Below are 17,296 nucleotides of genomic sequence, written 5' to 3' on the forward strand. Positions count from 1 at the left end.
TTCTCCGAGCCACGAATCCACAGAATATGCCAGAGAAACATATTAGGCTCCTCACTATGGCACCATCCTCATCTCTATACAAACTGCACATCTGTATTGGCCCCTTTACCCCCTTGTTTAGTGGATAGCCCTGACACTATGTGATCCCCTTATAGTATATGCCCCTCTGTGTATTCCCCCTTACCGATGCCACCCTTGTTGGCCCCTTATAAATTACCCCCCGTGTTGTCCATCCCCCTTAAAGATGGTCCCCCATGTTGTCCCCCTATAGATGCCCTCTCATTTGGTCCCCTTATAAATGCCCCCTCATGGTGTCCCCCTATAGATGGCCTCCTGTATTATCCCCCTATGTATACCTCCCTGTATAATCCACCATAGATTGGCACCCCTGTATTATCCCCCATAGATGGCCCCCTGTATATCCCCCATAGATGGCCCCCTGTATATCCCCCATAGATGGCCCCCTGTATTATCCCCCTATATATACCCCCCTGTATATCCCCCATAGATGTCCCCCCTGTATATCCCCCATAGATGGCCCCCTGTATATTCCCAATAGATGTCCCCCCTGTATATCCCCCGTAGATGGCCCCCTGTATTATCCCCCATAGATGGCCCCCCTGTATATCCCCCATAGATGGCCCCCCTGTGTATCCCCCATAGATGGCCCCCTGTATTATCCCCCTATATATACCCCCCTGTATATCCCCCATAGATGGCCCCCTGTATATCCCCTATATATACACCCCCCTGTATATCCCCCATAGATGTCCCCCCTGTATATCCCCCATAGATGTCCCCCCTGTATATCCCCCATAGATGTCCCCCCTGTATATCCCCCATAGATGTCCCCCCTGTATATCCCCCATAGATGGCCCCCTTGTATATCCCCCATAGATGTCCCCCCTGTATATCCCCCATAGATGGCCCCCTGTATATCCCCCATAGATGTCCCCCCTGTATATCCCCCATAGATGGGCCCCCCTGTATATCCCCCATAGATGTCCCCCCTGTATATTCCCCATAGATGGCCCCCTGTATATCCCCCATAGATGGCCCCCTGTATATCCCCCATAGATGGCCCCCCTTTATATCCCCCATAGATGGGCCCCCTGTATATACCCCATAGATGGCCCCACCCTGTATTATCCCCCTTTGCAAAGCAGATAGAAAATTAAAAAAAACACAACTCACCTAACTCCCCCGTCGGCTGTCATCTCCTCCCGGGGGGGCGTCCTGGGGATTCCCAGGCAGCACAGGTGTCGGGCTCAGAGTAGCTCAGTGTCCGCCGGGGCAAGTACTTCCGGCGCAGGGTGCATCTCTAACAAGTGCTCCTGTGCCGGAAGTACAGGCTGGGGGTGGACGCTGAGCTCACCGATACCTGTGCTGCCGGGACAGCAATACGGTGGCAAGGGGGGGGCAGCATCCCCGGAAGCACCGGTACCAGTGAGCTCAGCGTCCGCCACTAGCCTGTACACAGGAACGCTTGTTAGTGTTCGAAGTCCCTGCGCCAGAAGTACTTACCCTGGCCCCCGGCGGACGCCAAGCCACTCCGAGCCTGTCACCTGTGCTGCCTGGGAATCCCCGGGACACCCCTGGACCCAGGGGCGTAGCTAATGTCTCCTGGGCCCTGGTGCGAGAAGCCAACTTGGCCCCCCCCCTCCTTTCACGACCAAGTGATGCTATTGGTGTGTGTGTGTGTGTGTGTGTGTATATATATATATATATATATATATATATATATATATATATATATACACCAAGACAGATATTACCAATAACACCAGCATATTGGAAGAGAAAGTATTATCACCGTACATATTACCGCCATACTGTTACTGACCAAATCCTGTATACTGAGACCTATATTACCAGTAATACCAGTATATAGGAAGGAAACATTACTGCCACACCACAACCACAACCATCACCACCATATTGTTACTGACCAAATCCAGTATACTAAATCACCTCATCCAGTCATATAGAGGTGGCCCCAGCTCTACACAGGTTCTATACACCATATACATTACAGTGCAGTTATATCAGGTGACTCACAGGGGACGTCTTCTCTGATCGGAGTTCTTTCCTTTTCATCTTCTCCATCCGTCCTGGGCCGTTATGAGAACTTCTCTGAGCCACGAATCCACAGAATCTGCCAGACAGACATATTAGACTCCTCACTCTGGCACCATCCTTATCTCTATACACACTGCACATCTGTACTCTCCCCTTTACACCCTCATTTAGTGGGTAGCCCTGACTCTATGTGACCCCCTAATAATATATGCCCCCCTCTGTGTATTCCCTCTCCCCCTATGTTGCCCCCCCAAAATAGATGGCGCCTCTCCCCCCATGTTGCCCTCCTTATAGATGGCCCCCTCTTCCCCCTCACAGATGCCCCCTCTTCCCCCCCACCCTCATAGATGCCCCCTCTTCCCCCCCACCCTCATAGATGCCCCCTCTTCCCCCCCCACCCTCATAGATGGTCCCCTTTCCCCCCACCCTCATAGATGGCCCCCTCTTTCCCCCCACCCTCATAGATGCCCCCCTCCTTCCCCCCACCCTCATAGATGCCCCCCTCTTTCCTCCCACCCTCATAGATGCCCCCCTCTTTCCCCCCACCCTCATAGATGCCCCCCTCTTTCCCCCCACCCTCATAGATGCCCCCCTCCTTCCCCCCACCCTCATAGATGCCCCCCTCTTTCCCCCCACCCTCATAGATGCCCCCCTCTTTCCCCCCACCCTCATAGATGCCCCCCTCCTTCCCCCACCCTCATAGATGCCCCCCTCCTTCCCCCCACCCTCATAGATGCCCCCCTCTTTCCCCCCACCCTCATAGATGCCCCCCTCTTTCCCCCCACCCTCATAGATGCCCCCCTCCCTCATAGATGCCCCCCTCCTTCCCCCCACCCTCATAGATGCCCCCCTCCTTCCCCCCACCCTGCAGGCTGATAAAAAAACAAAACTTAACTCACCTGACAACACGCTTCCACGTCGATCCTCACTCCTCCTGGTCTGTCCCCGGCTGCTGCGCGGCTGCCGGGGGTGTCGCGTCTTATCACCGGCAGCGCGCGCATCCCAGAGCTCCCTGCGCGCTGGAACCGGAAGTCAGGGCCCAAGGCGCGCAGGGAGTTCTGGGATGCGTGGCTGCCGGGGATAAGACGCGACACCCCCGGCAGCAGCCGGGGGAAGACGGAGCCGGACTCTTGTGACCGCAAGCAAAACAATGCTTGCGGTCACAAGAGTGATTGATCGGGAGGGCCCCTCGGGCCCCCCTTCGTGGCCACTACCTGGACCCCAAACAGCTGTAGCACCCGGGAGGCCTGCTCGGCCGCCGGGTCCTACAGGCTATGTGAGCTCTGGGGGCCGCTACGGCTGCTACGGCGGTAGTTCCGCCACTGCTCAGAGGTAGGAAGATATATATATGACTCTAACAAGAAAATAGACTTTTGACTACTGAAGTGTAATACTGAAGTGCAATCATGAAATACAATAATAAACCTCTGACAATCACATAATCATGACAATTGCTTTAGGAAGAACTGGATAAGTGTCTCTGTATGGTAGAGTCTCTTTAGGCAATATAGAACATCGTCCATGTAAAGGCTCTGGGACAGGCATTAGAGAACAGTTTGGTCAAGGAGTGTCCATCAGCACATAGCTGGATGATAATAAGGAAACATGGTCAGGAGGACCAGGCACGAACCTTGAACGTTGCATAGAACTTTTTAATCACACAGGAACAACCACAAAACAGGAACAGTTTAAGGACTTAGCTTTCTGTAGTGAAGCTTAATGGAAGGATGCAGGAGGACCCTGAGTAGGCTTCTTCTTCTTCTTTTGGCACGGGTAGTAGAAGCGTGGAGGGCCTGGAGCAGAAGCATCGCTGGATGCAGTGGTGACCACAACGCTGGGGGTCACAGTAGTTATAGGTGAAATGATAGGGGCCACTTTATAGGTGACATTAGTAGAAGTGTTGGTGGCTTTAGCCACGGCTGTGGAAGAGGCAGTGTTAGCTGCTGTGGACTGCCTTGCTGAAGTGGGAGGTGCAGGTGCCGCAGTGGGCATGGCGGTCGCAGATTTACAGGCAGCCGGCAGGGCAGCGAGGGCCTGCTGAATGTCCTTGATCAGCTGTATAATCTTAGGCCCACGCCCGAGCATCCATTGCGGCAGGGGCGGTGAATCACGCCCTGGAGGCCGCCACAGACTCGGGGACACTGGAGACTTGGGAGAGTCCTTTACTTTGAGGCCCGGGACGGGGAACAAGAAAGTCGGGTCACTTATGTACGAACCGCCCTCCGGTGATGTGGATCCTCCGTTAGAGAAGGCTAAGTCACAGGCACTGGAACGGTCCGGTTTCGGTGAGATGCTGGCATGGATTCCCTGTCTTGCGTAGCGGAGGCCGGAGTGGAGGCCCGGTTGTGACTTTCGTCGTCCGACGAGGCAGCGCCCCAGCTGGTGTCGCTGTAGGATGGGCGCGGTGCTAGCAGGCGGGCAGGGTTGCGTGGCAGTATGCTCTCTGGCAGCTCCGGTATCACGGGAGCTGCGGCTGCAGGCAAACATTTCTCGTGGGCCGCCATCTTGCTGCGCACTGGCGTAGTCTTGGGGACCTGGGAGGAGGCGGAGCGCAGAGGCTGAAGTTCCGGCCCAGTAGTCTGCCCAGCAACAATGACGTCACTCGGCACGGGCAGCCAATCAGAAGCAGTCAATGCAAAGTCTATGTCGCCGGGCGATTCCCGTGCTTTGGCAACATGGCGGTTAACCCCCTCCTCTCCGGGGTATGGCGCAGTTAGAAATTGAAGAAGACAGCGGCCATCTTGTGTACAGTCTAGGGCCCTGAGCGCCTCGCTTACCCCCATGGTGATATGGCAAAGTCTCTTTGGGGTTGCGGCACACTCTTGGGGGCACACAATGCGATCGTTATCCTGTTCGTGACGCCAAATGCTATGCCCTGGCCCCTAGGGGCCACTCCGCAGTATAGATGGTGCTAACAGGCAGGAACCGGGGCAGCTGTAGGATAATGTGGTCACGGTGTAGGCACGAGGGTGATACAGCTGGAAACCGGGCTCCTGACCATGCGGGAATACTGGGCATGCGATTCTTCGTTGTCCTTAGTCAGGGCACCAATTATCACACCAATGCCAAGGTTCAGAAACAACGGTAGTTGTATATTTATTGTAACGGTGGTAACTAGTAGCAACAGTCTCTCCGGATGCAACCGGGAATAAGGCAATCTTGAATAAAGCAGAGTAATGGGTGATGCTGCAATAGGCTGTGAGAGTAGCGTGCTGAATGATGGGAGTAGTAGTGAAACTGAAGTAGAGATGCTGGGTGGAATGAGACTTGAAAGAAATACTTGCTGTTGATGATTAGAGAAGATGATGATGATGAGAGGAACTGAAGAATGACTGAAGAATCGACACCCAGATGAGCATCTTGAGACTTGAGACAGGAACACAGCCAGTGGACTGGAGCAGCAGAGCACACGCAGGCCTCTCTCTTAGCAGGGAGAGAGGACAAACACACAACCTATCCCCTATGGGGCAGGGAATAGACTGAGGTAGAACAGGAAGTCACATGGTAACCCCAGCCAAAAGCTCGATGACCATTGGTGTTACCATGGAAGCAGGGCACAGTCACATGACATCCAGCCATTGCATCACCACACCATTAGGCATATACAGAGAAATATACATGAGAAGTACCATACTTGAACACTAGGGGGCGACATAATACCATTAGACACTGATACCTGAATATACCTGCAATAAATGAATGAAATAGCAGACCTGAATACACGCAGTTTGCAGTGGACCATAGCTTTCCAGAACAGAACTGGTTATAATAAAAGTATGAGCATGAGAAGGGCTGTTCTGGGACACTGCAGACGTCTGGATGGAGATGAGGTGACGGATCTCTTATGGAAGTCTGGATGGAGATGAGGTGACGGATCTCTTATGGACGTCTGGATGGAGATGAGGTGATGCGTCTCCTATGGAAGTCTGGATGGAGATGAGGTGACGGATCTCTTTTGGAGGTCTGGATGGAGATGAGGTGATGTGTCTCTTATGGACGTCTGGATGGAGATAAGGTGATGCGTCTCTTGAGGAATCTGGGTGGAGATGAAGTGACGGATCTTTTATGAACGTCTGGATGGAGATGAGGTGACGGATCTCTTATGGAAGTGTGGATGGAGATGAGGTGATGCGTCTCTTATGGAAGTCTGGATGGAGATGAGGTGACGGATCTTTTATGGAGGTCTGGATGGAGATGAGGTGATGTGTCTCTTATGGACGTCTGGATGGAGATAAGGTGATGCGTCTCTTATGGAGGTGTGGACGGAGATGAGGTGACGGATGTCTTATGGACGTCTAAACAGAGGTAAGTGATGCATCTCTTATGGACGTCTGGATGGAGATGAGGTGATGCGTGTCTTATGGACGTCTGGATGGAGATGAGGTGATGTTTCTCTTATGGACGTCTGGATGGAGATGAGGTGATGCGTCTCTTATGAACGTCTGGATGGAGATGAGGTGACGGATGTCTTATGGACCTCTGGATGGAGATGAGGTGATGTGTCTCTTATGGACCTCTGGATGGAGATGAGGTGATGTGTCTCTTATGGACGTCTGGATGGAGATGAGGTGATGTTTCTCTTATGGACGTCTGGATGGAGATGAGGTGATGCGTCTCTTATGGACGTCTGGATGGAGAGGAGGTGATGTGTCTCTTATGGACGTCTGGATGGAGATGAGGTGACGTGTCTCTTATGGACATCTGGATGGAGATGAGGTGACGTGTCTCTTATGGAGGTCTGGATGGAGATGAGGTGATGCGTCTCTTATGGACATCTGGATGGGGATGAGGTGATGCGTCTCTTATGGACATCTGGATGGGGATGAGGTGATGCGTCTCTTATGGACGTCTGGATGGAGATGAGGTGTTGGATCTCTTATGGAAGTCTGGATGGAGATGAGGTGACGGATCTCTTATAGACGTCTGGATGGAGATGAGGTGACGGATCTCTTATGGAAGTCTGAATGGAGATGAGGTGACGGATCTCTTATAGACGTCTGGATGGAGATGAGGGGACGCATCTCTTATGGACATCTGGATGGAGATGAGGTGAGGGATCTCTTATAGAGGTCTGGATGGAGATGAGGTGACGGATCTCTTATGGAGGTCTGGATGGAGATGAGGTGATGCGTCTCTTATGGACCTCTGGATGGAGATGAGGTGTTGGATCTCTTAGGGAGGTCTGGATGGAGATGAGGTGATGCGTCTCTTATGGACCTCTGGATGGAGATGAGGTGACGGATCTCTTATGAACCTCTGGATGGAGATGAGGTGATGGATCTCTTATGGACGTCTGGATGGAGATGAGGTGATGCGTCTCTTGAGGAATCTGGGTGGAGATGAAGTGACGGATCTCTTATGGACGTCTGGATGGAGATGAGGTGATGTGTTTCTTATGGAGGTCTGGATGGAGATAAGGTGACGGATCTCTTATGGACGTCTGGATGGAGATGAGGTGATGGATCTCTTATGGAGGTCTGGATGGAGATGAGGTGATGCATCTATTATGGACATCTGGGTGGCGATGAGATGATGTGTCTCTTATGGATGTCTGGATGGAGATGAGGTGACGGATCTCTTATGGACGTCTGGATGGAGATGAGGTGATGTGTCTCTTATGGACCTCTGGATGGAGATGAGGTGATGTGTCTCTTATGGACGTCTGGATAGAGATGAGGTGATGTGTCTCTTATGGACTTCTGGATGGAGATGAGGTGATGTTTCTCTTATGGACATCTGGATGGAGATGAGGTGATGCGTCTCTTATGGAGGTCTGAATGGAGATGAGGTGATGCGTCTCTTATGGACATCTGGATGGAGATGAGGTGACAGATCTCTTATGGACGTCTGGATGGAGATGAGGTGACGGATCTCTTATGGAGGTCTGGATGGAGATGAGGTGACGGATCTCTTATGGAAGTCTGGATGGAGATGAGGTGACAGATTTTTTTTATGGAAGTCTGGATGGAGATGAGGTGAGGGATCTCTTATGGAGGTCTGGATGGAGATGAGGTGACGGATCTCTTATGGACGTCTGGATGGAGATGAGGTGATGTGTCTCTTATGGAGGTCTGGATGGAGATAAGGTGACGGATCTCTTATGGATGTCTGGGTGGAGATGAGGTGACGGATCTCTTATGGACGTCTGGATGGAGATGAGGTGATGTGTCTCTTATGGAGGTCTGGATGGAGATAAGGTGACGGATCTCTTATGGACGTCTGGATGGAGATGAGGTGACGGATCTCTTATGGAGGTCTGGATGAAGATGAGGTGACGGGTCTCTTATGGAGGTCTGGATGGAGATGAGGTGACGGATCTCTTATGAACGTCTGGATGGAGATGAGGTGACGGGTCTCTTATGGACGTCTGGATGGAGATGAGGTGATGCGTCTCTTATGGAAGTCTGGATGGAGATGAGGTGACGGATCTCTTATGGAGGTCTGGATGGAGATGAGGTGACAGATCTCTTAGGGAGGTCTGGATGGGGATGAGGTGATGCCTCTATTATGGACTTTTGGATGGAGATGAGGTGACGGATTTCTTATGGACCTCTGGATGGAGATGAGGTGACGGATTTCTTATGGACCTCTGGATGGAGATGAGGTGACGGATTTCTTATGGACCTCTGGATGGAGATGAGGTGACGGATCTCTTATGGAAGGCTGGATGGAGATGAGGTGATGTGTCTCTTATGGAGGTCTGGATGGAGATGAGGTGACGGATCTCTTATGGACGTCTGGATGGAGATGAGGTGACTCGTCTCTAATGGACGTCTGGATGGAGATGAGGTGACGCGTCTCTTATGGAAGTCTGGATGGAGATGAGGTGACGGATCTGTTATGGAAGTCTGGATGGAGATGAGGTGATGCGTCTCTTATGGAGGTCTGGATGGAGATGAGGTGAGGGAACTCTTATGGAGGTCTGGATATAGATGAGGTGACGGATCTCTTATGGAGGTGTGGATGGAGATGAGGTGACGGATCTCTTATGGACCTCTGGATGGAGATGAGGTGATGGATCTGTTATGGACGTCTGGATGGAGATGAGGTGATGCGTCTCTTATGGACGTCTAGATGGAGATGTGGTGATGCGTCTCTTATGGACGTCTGGATGGAGATGAGGTGACGGATCTCTTATGGACGTCTGGATGGAGATGAGGTGATGCATCTATTATGGACATCTGGGTGGCGATGAGGTGACGTGTCTCTTATGGATGTCTGGATGGAGATGAGGTGACGGATCTCTTATGGACGTCTGGATGGAGATGAGGTGATGTGTCTCTTATAAACGTCTGGATGGAGATGAGGTGATGCGTCTCTTATGGACCTCTGGATGGAGATGAGGTGAGGTGTCTCTTATGGACGTCTGGATGGAGATGAGGTGATGTGTCTCTTATGGACGTCTGGATGGAGTTGAGGTGATGTGTCTCTTATGGAGGTCTGAAAGGAGATGAGGTGACGGATCTCTTATGGACATCTGGATGGAGATGAGTTGATGTGTCTCTCATGGAGGTCTGGATGGAGATAAGGTGACGGATCTCTTATGGACGTCTGGATGGAGATGAGGTGACGGATCTCTTATGGAGGTCTGGATGAAGATGAGGTGACGGGTCTCTTATGGAGGTCTGGATGGAGATGAGGTGACGGATCTCTTATGAACGTCTGGATGGAGATGAGGTGACGGGTCTCTTATGGACGTCTGGATGGAGATGAGGTGATGCGTCTCTTATGGAAGTCTGGATGGAGATGAGGTGACGGATCTCTTATGGAGGTCTGGATGGAGATGAGGTGACAGATCTCTTAGGGAGGTCTGGATGGGGATGAGGTGATGCCTCTATTATGGACTTTTGGATGGAGATGAGGTGACGGATTTCTTATGGACCTCTGGATGGAGATGAGGTGACGGATCTCTTATAGAGGTCTGGATGGAGATGAGGTGACGGATTTCTTATGGACCTCTGGATGGAGATGAGGTGACGGATCTCTTATAGAGGTCTGGATGGAGATGAGGTGACGGATCTCTTATGGAAGGCTGGATGGAGATGAGGTGATGTGTCTCTTATGGAGGTCTGGATGGAGATGAGGTGACGGATCTCTTATGGACGTCTGGATGGAGATGAGGTGACTCGTCTCTAATGGACGTCTGGATGGAGATGAGGTGACGCGTCTCTTATGGAAGTCTGGATGGAGATGAGGTGACGGATCTGTTATGGAAGTCTGGATGGAGATGAGGTGATGCGTCTCTTATGGAGGTCTGGATGGAGATGAGGTGAGGGAACTCTTATGGAGGTCTGGATATAGATGAGGTGACGGATCTCTTATGGAGGTGTGGATGGAGATGAGGTGACGGATCTCTTATGGACCTCTGGATGGAGATGAGGTGATGGATCTGTTATGGACGTCTGGATGGAGATGAGGTGATGGGTCTCTTATGGACGTCTAGATGGAGATGTGGTGATGCGTCTCTTATGGAAGTCTGGATGGAGATGAGGTGACGGATCTCTTATGGACGTCTGGATGGAGATGAGGTGATGCATCTATTATGGACATCTGGGTGGCGATGAGGTGACGTGTCTCTTATGGATGTCTGGATGGAGATGAGGTGACGGATCTCTTATGGACGTCTGGATGGAGATGAGGTGATGTGTGTCTTATAAACGTCTGGATGGAGATGAGGTGATGCGTCTCTTATGGACCTCTGGATGGAGATGAGGTGAGGTGTCTCTTATGGACGTCTGGATGGAGATGAGGTGATGTGTCTCTTATGGACGTCTGGATGGAGTTGAGGTGATGTGTCTCTTATGGAGGTCTGAATGGAGATGAGGTGATGCGTCTCTTATGGACATCTGGATGGAGATGAGGTGACGGATCTCTTATGGACGTCTGGATGGAGATGAGGTGACGGATCTCTTATGGACATCTGGATGGAGATGAGTTGATGTGTCTCTCATGGAGGTCTGGATGGAGATAAGGTGACGGATCTCTTATGGACGTCTGGATGGAGATGAGGTGACGGATCTCTTATGGAGGTCTGGATGGAGATGAGGTGACGGATCTCTTATGGACGTCTGGATGGAGATGAGGTGATGTGTCTCTTTAGGAGGTCTGGATGGAGATAAGGTGACGGATCTCTTATGGACGTCTGGATGGAGATTAGGTGACGGATCTCTTATGGAGGTCTGGATGGAGATGAGGTGACGGATCTCTTTTGGAGGTCTGGATGGAGATGAGGTGACGGATCTCTTATGGAGGTCTGGATGGAGATGAGGTGACGGATCTCTTATGGACGTCTGGATGGAGATGAGGTGACGGGTCTCTTATGGACGTCTGGATGGAGATGAGGTGATGCATCTCTTATGGAAGTCTGGATGGAGGTGAGGTGATGGATCTCTTATGGAGGTTTGGATGGAGATGAAGTGACGGATCTGTTAGGGAGGTCTGGATGGAGATGAGGTGATGCGTCTATTATGGACATCTGGATGGAGATGAGGTGACGGATTTCTTATGGACTTCTGGATGGAGATGAGGTGACGGATTTCTTATGGACCTCTGGATGGAGATGAGGTGACGGATCTCTTATGGAGGTCTGGATGGAGATGAGGTGACGGATCTCTTATAAAGGTCTGGATGGAGATGAGGTGACGGATCTCTTATGGAAGGTTGGATGGAGATGAGGTGATGCGTCTCTTGAGGACGTCTGGGTGGAGGTGAGGTGACGGATCTCTTATGGACGTCTGGATGGAGATGAGGTGACGTATCTCTTGAGGACATCTGGGTGGAGGTGTATAGTCCTTAGCGTGGCTCTATGTAAAACTACCTATTACACAATGTTTTGAATCTCACTAGACAAGGGGGTGTGGTTCAACGATAAGGGGTGTGGCCTGAAGTGTGACATGCTGCCACCAAATGCAACAGTATGCTGAGGTTAGACCCTGGAGACCCCGACTGTGGACGATGCATCAATAACTGCGTTATTGTGTACTGCCCAAGGAAGTGGGGTATGACCTCCTGACCCCGCACACAGCTACAGGAGGCGTTACAGTGTGTCGGTGAAGGTGACGGATGCTGCATTTAGCTCACACAGGATCCGCTACACCGATACACTGTAACGGCCTCTTCAGCTGTGAGACAGCCCCGACTCCGGTGGGTACAATGCCTCCCAGGGGGCAGAGGTGGCCCACAAGCCTGATACAAAGCTCCTTCCTTCAATTTCTGCTCCTATTCTTCTTATATCAAGGATTCTTACTGGCCAGTGGCCACAGAACTACAACTCCCATCATGCTGGTGACTGATGTGACAGACTAGTGACCGCAGTGTCAGTCAGTACAGGGTAGAGGCTACATTACTGAATATTTGTAGGTTTATATTGTTGATATAAAGCTGTTTGGTTTGTCCCGCGGTTTTTATGAGGTAATCTTTATCATGTGATGCTGCTGGAGAGAATTAATCCGTCATGTGACCTTTCCTATATACACTTGCGTCTCTTGTGTCCTCGATGTCAGGGCGCGGTCGCCATCTTCTCAGAGCCCAAGTCCCTTGATGTAGATAGTACCGGCCCCGATAAAATGGCGGAGGCTGGGGAGACAGACTACGCGCACGCGCTCTAGCAGCCGTGTCCTGCTCTGTACGGAGTAAAGCGGCGAACCCGGGATGATGTCATTTCCGGCTCGGTGAAGGATGGCGGCGCCGGTGTCTCCGGGGAGGGATGTGTTCGCGGAGGGGCTGCTAGAGCTGCTGAAGCCGGCGGTGCAACAACTCGACTCTCACGTCCATGCGGTCAGGTGCGGGGCCCCTGCTGGTGACTTGGAGGGTCCTCTCAGTGGTTGTCAGGGGCCGCAGCAGTCCGTAGCCCTGTGTTCCTTGCCTGCGGCGTCCAGAGTGATCGGGGTGGCAGTTTTGCTGTATTTATAGCCATTGGTTGGGAAAGTTATGTTTAGGGTATTGAAGCTCCGCCCCTGGAACAACCCCAGGGTACCGCAAGGGCGGGGCTATAGATGTGATGTATGTGTGTCCTGGAGGGCGTGGCTATGGGGATCATGTGACTCCTTCAAGGCGGGGCTATAGATGTTATGTATGTGTGTCCTGGAGGGCGTGGCTATGGGGATCATGTGACTCCTTCAAGGCGGGGCTATAGATGTTATGTATGTGTGTCCTGGAGGGCGTGGCTATGGGGATCATGTGACTCCTGCAAGGCGGGGCTATAGATGTTATGTATGTGTGTCCTGGAGGGCATGGCTATGGGGATGATGTGGCTCCTGGAGGGCGGGGCTATAGGGATGACGTATGATGGGTGGGGCCTGGAAGGCGGGGCTATAGGGATGATGTATGGAGTGTGGGGCTATAAGGATGATGTATGGAGTGTGGGGCCTGGAGGGAAGGGCTATAGGGATGATGTATGGAGGGTGGGGCTATAAGGATGATGTATGGAGTGTGGGGCCTGGAGGGAAGGGCTATAGGGATGATGTATGGAGGGTGGGGCTATAAGGATGATGTATGGAGTGTGGGGCCTGGAGGGTGGGGCTATAAGGATGATGTATGGAGGGTGGGGCTATAAGGATGATGTATGAAGGGCGGGGCTATAGGGATAATGTGGCTCCTGGAGGGTGGGGCTATAAGGATGATGTATGAAGGGCGGGGCTATAAGGATGATGTATGAAGGGCGGGGCTAGAAGGATGATGTATGAAGGGCGGGGCTAGAAGGATGACGTATGAAGGGCGGGGCTAGAAGGATGACGTATGAAGGGCGGGGCTAGAAGGATGATGTTTGAAGGGCGGGGCTAGAAGGATGATGTATGAAGGGCGGGCTATAGGGATAATGTGGCTCCTGGAGGGTGGGGCCATAGGGATGATGTATGGAGGGTGGGGCTATAAGGATGATGTATGAAGGGTGGGGCTATGGGGGATGATGTATTGGCCCCCTGAAGGGCGGAGCTATGGGGAAATGTATGGACTGTGGGGCCCCCTGAAGGGCGGGGCTGTGGGCAAGATGTATGGGCTGTGTGGCTCCTTAAGGACTGGGCTGTGGGGAAGATGTGTGGGGCCCCTGTGAGGTGCGGCCCAGGCTCTTATAGTGGAGGGCCCCCTGTGAGGTGCGGCCCGGGCTCCTATAGTGGAGGGCCCCCTGTGAGGTGTGCGGCCCGGGCTCCTATAGTGGAGGGGCCCCTGTGAGGTGCGGCCCTTGCTCCTATAGTGGAGGGGCCCCTGTGAGGTGCGGCCCGGGCTCCTATAGTTGGGTGCCCCCTGTGAGGTGCGGCCCGGGCTCTTATAGTGGAGGGGCCCCTGTGAGGTGCGGCCCGGGCTCCTATAGTGGAGGGGCCCCTGTGAGGTGCGGCCCGGGCTCCTATAGTGGAGGGGCCCCTGTGAGGTGCGGCCCGGGCTCCTATAGTGGAGGGGCCCCTGTGAGGTGCGGCCCGGGCTCCTATAGTGGAGGGGCCCCTGTGAGGTGCGGCCCGGGCTCCTATAGTGGAGGGCCCCCTGTGAGGTGCGGCCCGGGCTCCTATAGTGGAGGGCCCCCTGTGAGGTGCGGCCCGGGCTCCTATAGTGGAGGGCCCCCTGTGAGGTGCGGCCCGGGCTCCTATAGTGGAGGGCCCCCTGTGAGGTGCGGCCCGGGCTCCTATAGTGGAGGGCCCCCTGTGAGGTGCGGCCCGGGCTCCTATAGTGGAGGGCCCCCTGTGAGGTGCGGCCCGGGCTCCTATAGTGGAGGGCCCCCTGTGAGGTGCGGCCCGGGCTCCTATAGTGGAGGGCCCCCTGTGCGGTGCGGCCCGGGCTCCTATAGTGGAGGGCCCCCTGTGAGGTGCGGCCCGGGCTCCTATAGTGGAGGGCCCCCTGTGAGGTGCGGCCCGGGCTCCTATAGTGGAGGGCCCCCTGTGAGGTGTTCTCTCTTATCCATGTTTCTCTTTCTCCAGGGAGAGTCAGGTGGACCTGCGGGAGCACATTGACAGCCTGGCGTCAGGTGAGTGGGTGGGGTCTGTGACTGATGACATCACTAGGGGGTGTGGTTTCTTCTGATGTCACTCTCTCCACTTCCCTCCATAGAGCTGTGTAAGATAAATGAGGACCAGAAGGTGGCGCTGGACCTGGACCCGTATGTGAAGAAGCTGCTGAACGCCCGCCGCCGCGTGGTACTGGTGAATAACATCCTTCAGAACGCACAGGTGGGGGCGGGGATGGCTCAGGACCTGCGGGGGCGCCCCCTGGTGGTCACAGCTCTCATCACCTCATGGTTTTTCCTGTTTTGTGGCAGGAGCGGCTGAGGCGTCTCAATCACAGCGTGGCCAAGGAGACGGCACGGAGGAGAGCCATGCTGGACTCTGGGGCCCACCATTCCCAGACCTCCCCCAACAAGTGAGGAGGTGGAGCTCTGGAGCTGAGCCACGCTCAACATCGGCAAATGCGGTTTCCAGCAGCCCCGGTGTTGTGGGAGTCGCCTTTCGGGGTCTACACCTGCCGCAGCCACGTACGAGGCGCCAGCTGCCACCATGCTCCACCCACTGCCCTCCAGTCCTCCATAGACATGCATGAACTATAACCATGTAGCGGGGTCCTTGGGGGAGGGGCCACATCACTCCCTCCAAACCCACCAGTCTTCTCATCATCTCATTGGTCAATCCAAAGCTTCCAGTGATCCATACGCGGGGGGTGGAGTTTCAGAGGTCCCATACGCAAAGGGTGGCGCTTCAGAGGCCCCATGTGCAGGCGATGGAACTTCAGAGGATCCGTACGCAGGAGGCGGAGCCTCAGAGAATCCACATGCAGGGATTGGATCTTCAGAGGCCATGTACACGGGGGGTGGAGCTTCAGAGGCCACATACACGGGGTGGAGCTTCAGAGGATCCATATGCAGGGGGTGGAGCTTCAGAGGATCTATACGCAGGGGTGGAGCTTCAGAGGATCTATACGCAGGGGGTGGAGCTTCAGAGGCCCCATGTGCAGGGGGTGGAGCTTCAGAGGTCCCATACGCAGGGGGCGAAGCTTTAGAGAATCCACATGCAGGGGATGAAGCTTCAGAGGCCACGTACACGGGGGGGGGTGGAGCTTCAGAGGCCACGTACACGGGGTGGAGCTTCAGAGGCCTCATGTGCAGGGAGTGGAGCTTCAGAGACTCCATGTGCAGGGGGTGGAGCTTCAGAGGTCCCATACGCAGGGGGCGGAGCTTTAGAGAATCCACATGCAGGGGATGAAGCTTCAGAGGCCACATACACGGGGTGGAGCTTCAGAGGCCACGTACACGGGGTGGAGCTTCAGAGGATCCATACGCAGGGGGCGGAGCTTTAGAGAATCCACATGCAGGGGATGAAGCTTCAGAGGCCACATACACGGGGTGGAGCTTCAGAGGCCACGTACACGGGGTGGAGCTTCAGAGGATCCATACGCAGGGGGCGGAGCTTTAGAGAATCCACATGCAGGGGATGAAGCTTCAGAGGCCACATACACGGGGTGGAGCTTCAGAGGCTACATACACGGTGGTGGGGGGGGGAGTTTCTGAGGATCCATACGCAGGGGGTGGAGCTTCAGAGGCCCCATGTGCAGGGGGTGGAGCTTTACTTCAGAGGCCACATACACGGGGTGAAGCTTCAGAGGTCCCATGTGCAGGGGGTGAAGCTTCAGAGGTCCCATGTGCAGGGGGTGGAGCTTCAGAGGCCCCATGTGCAGGGGGTGGAGCTTCAGAGGCATTCCAGTGGTGAAGTGTATACAGCGCAGGGTACGGCATCTCCAGACACTAAAGCCAAGGACAAAAGTTACGACTGGAGAAGACGGAGTGACACCTGGCAGGGGGCGGGCACTGTGGGGGGAGGGGCGGGTTTGAAAGACGCTTTATCATTTGTGCCGCCATTCCTTCAGCAGCTTCTAATAAATGTTCTGTATATCAGCCAATCACTGATCTCCGCTGGTGTGCATGTATATCTGTATATAGTGGTATCACTGGTGTGTGTGGCACCATCTGGAGGCAATTGGTTGTACTGCAGCTCAGCGTGACTAGACCTCCCAGCGCCTCCTGTACTACTCCAGGTGCTGCAGAACTACAACTCCCAGCATGCCATCACCTGCCCCTGACTTTCTGGACGTTATACAGTCCAGGTTCCAGTGCTACGTGTCTACATGATTAAGATTGTTACAGAATGTATATGACATCTCAGTATGAAGTGCTATGCTGCGCCCTACAGGCAGCTGAGTGCATTGCATCCTATGTTGCTGAGAGCACCTGTCTGCAGGTGGA

The 17,296-nt window shown here is 53.7% G+C and overlaps 1 protein-coding gene across 1 annotated transcript; it reads left to right on the forward strand.

Annotated features, from left to right (window-relative positions):
• The first annotated feature begins 12,693 nt into the window (after positions 1-12,693).
• Positions 12,694-16,875, forward strand: SNAPIN (SNAP associated protein). Its single transcript, XM_069949753.1, has 4 exons — positions 12,694-12,860; positions 14,985-15,031; positions 15,115-15,233; positions 15,323-16,875. The coding sequence occupies exons 1-4, from the start codon at positions 12,757-12,759 to the stop codon at positions 15,425-15,427; spliced, it is 375 nt and encodes a 124-aa protein (XP_069805854.1). The 5' UTR covers positions 12,694-12,756; the 3' UTR covers positions 15,428-16,875.
• Positions 16,876-17,296: the final 421 nt, after the last annotated feature.

This window comes from Dendropsophus ebraccatus, chromosome 13, assembly GCF_027789765.1.
Source record: "Dendropsophus ebraccatus isolate aDenEbr1 chromosome 13, aDenEbr1.pat, whole genome shotgun sequence".
NCBI lineage: Eukaryota > Metazoa > Chordata > Amphibia > Anura > Hylidae > Dendropsophus > Dendropsophus ebraccatus.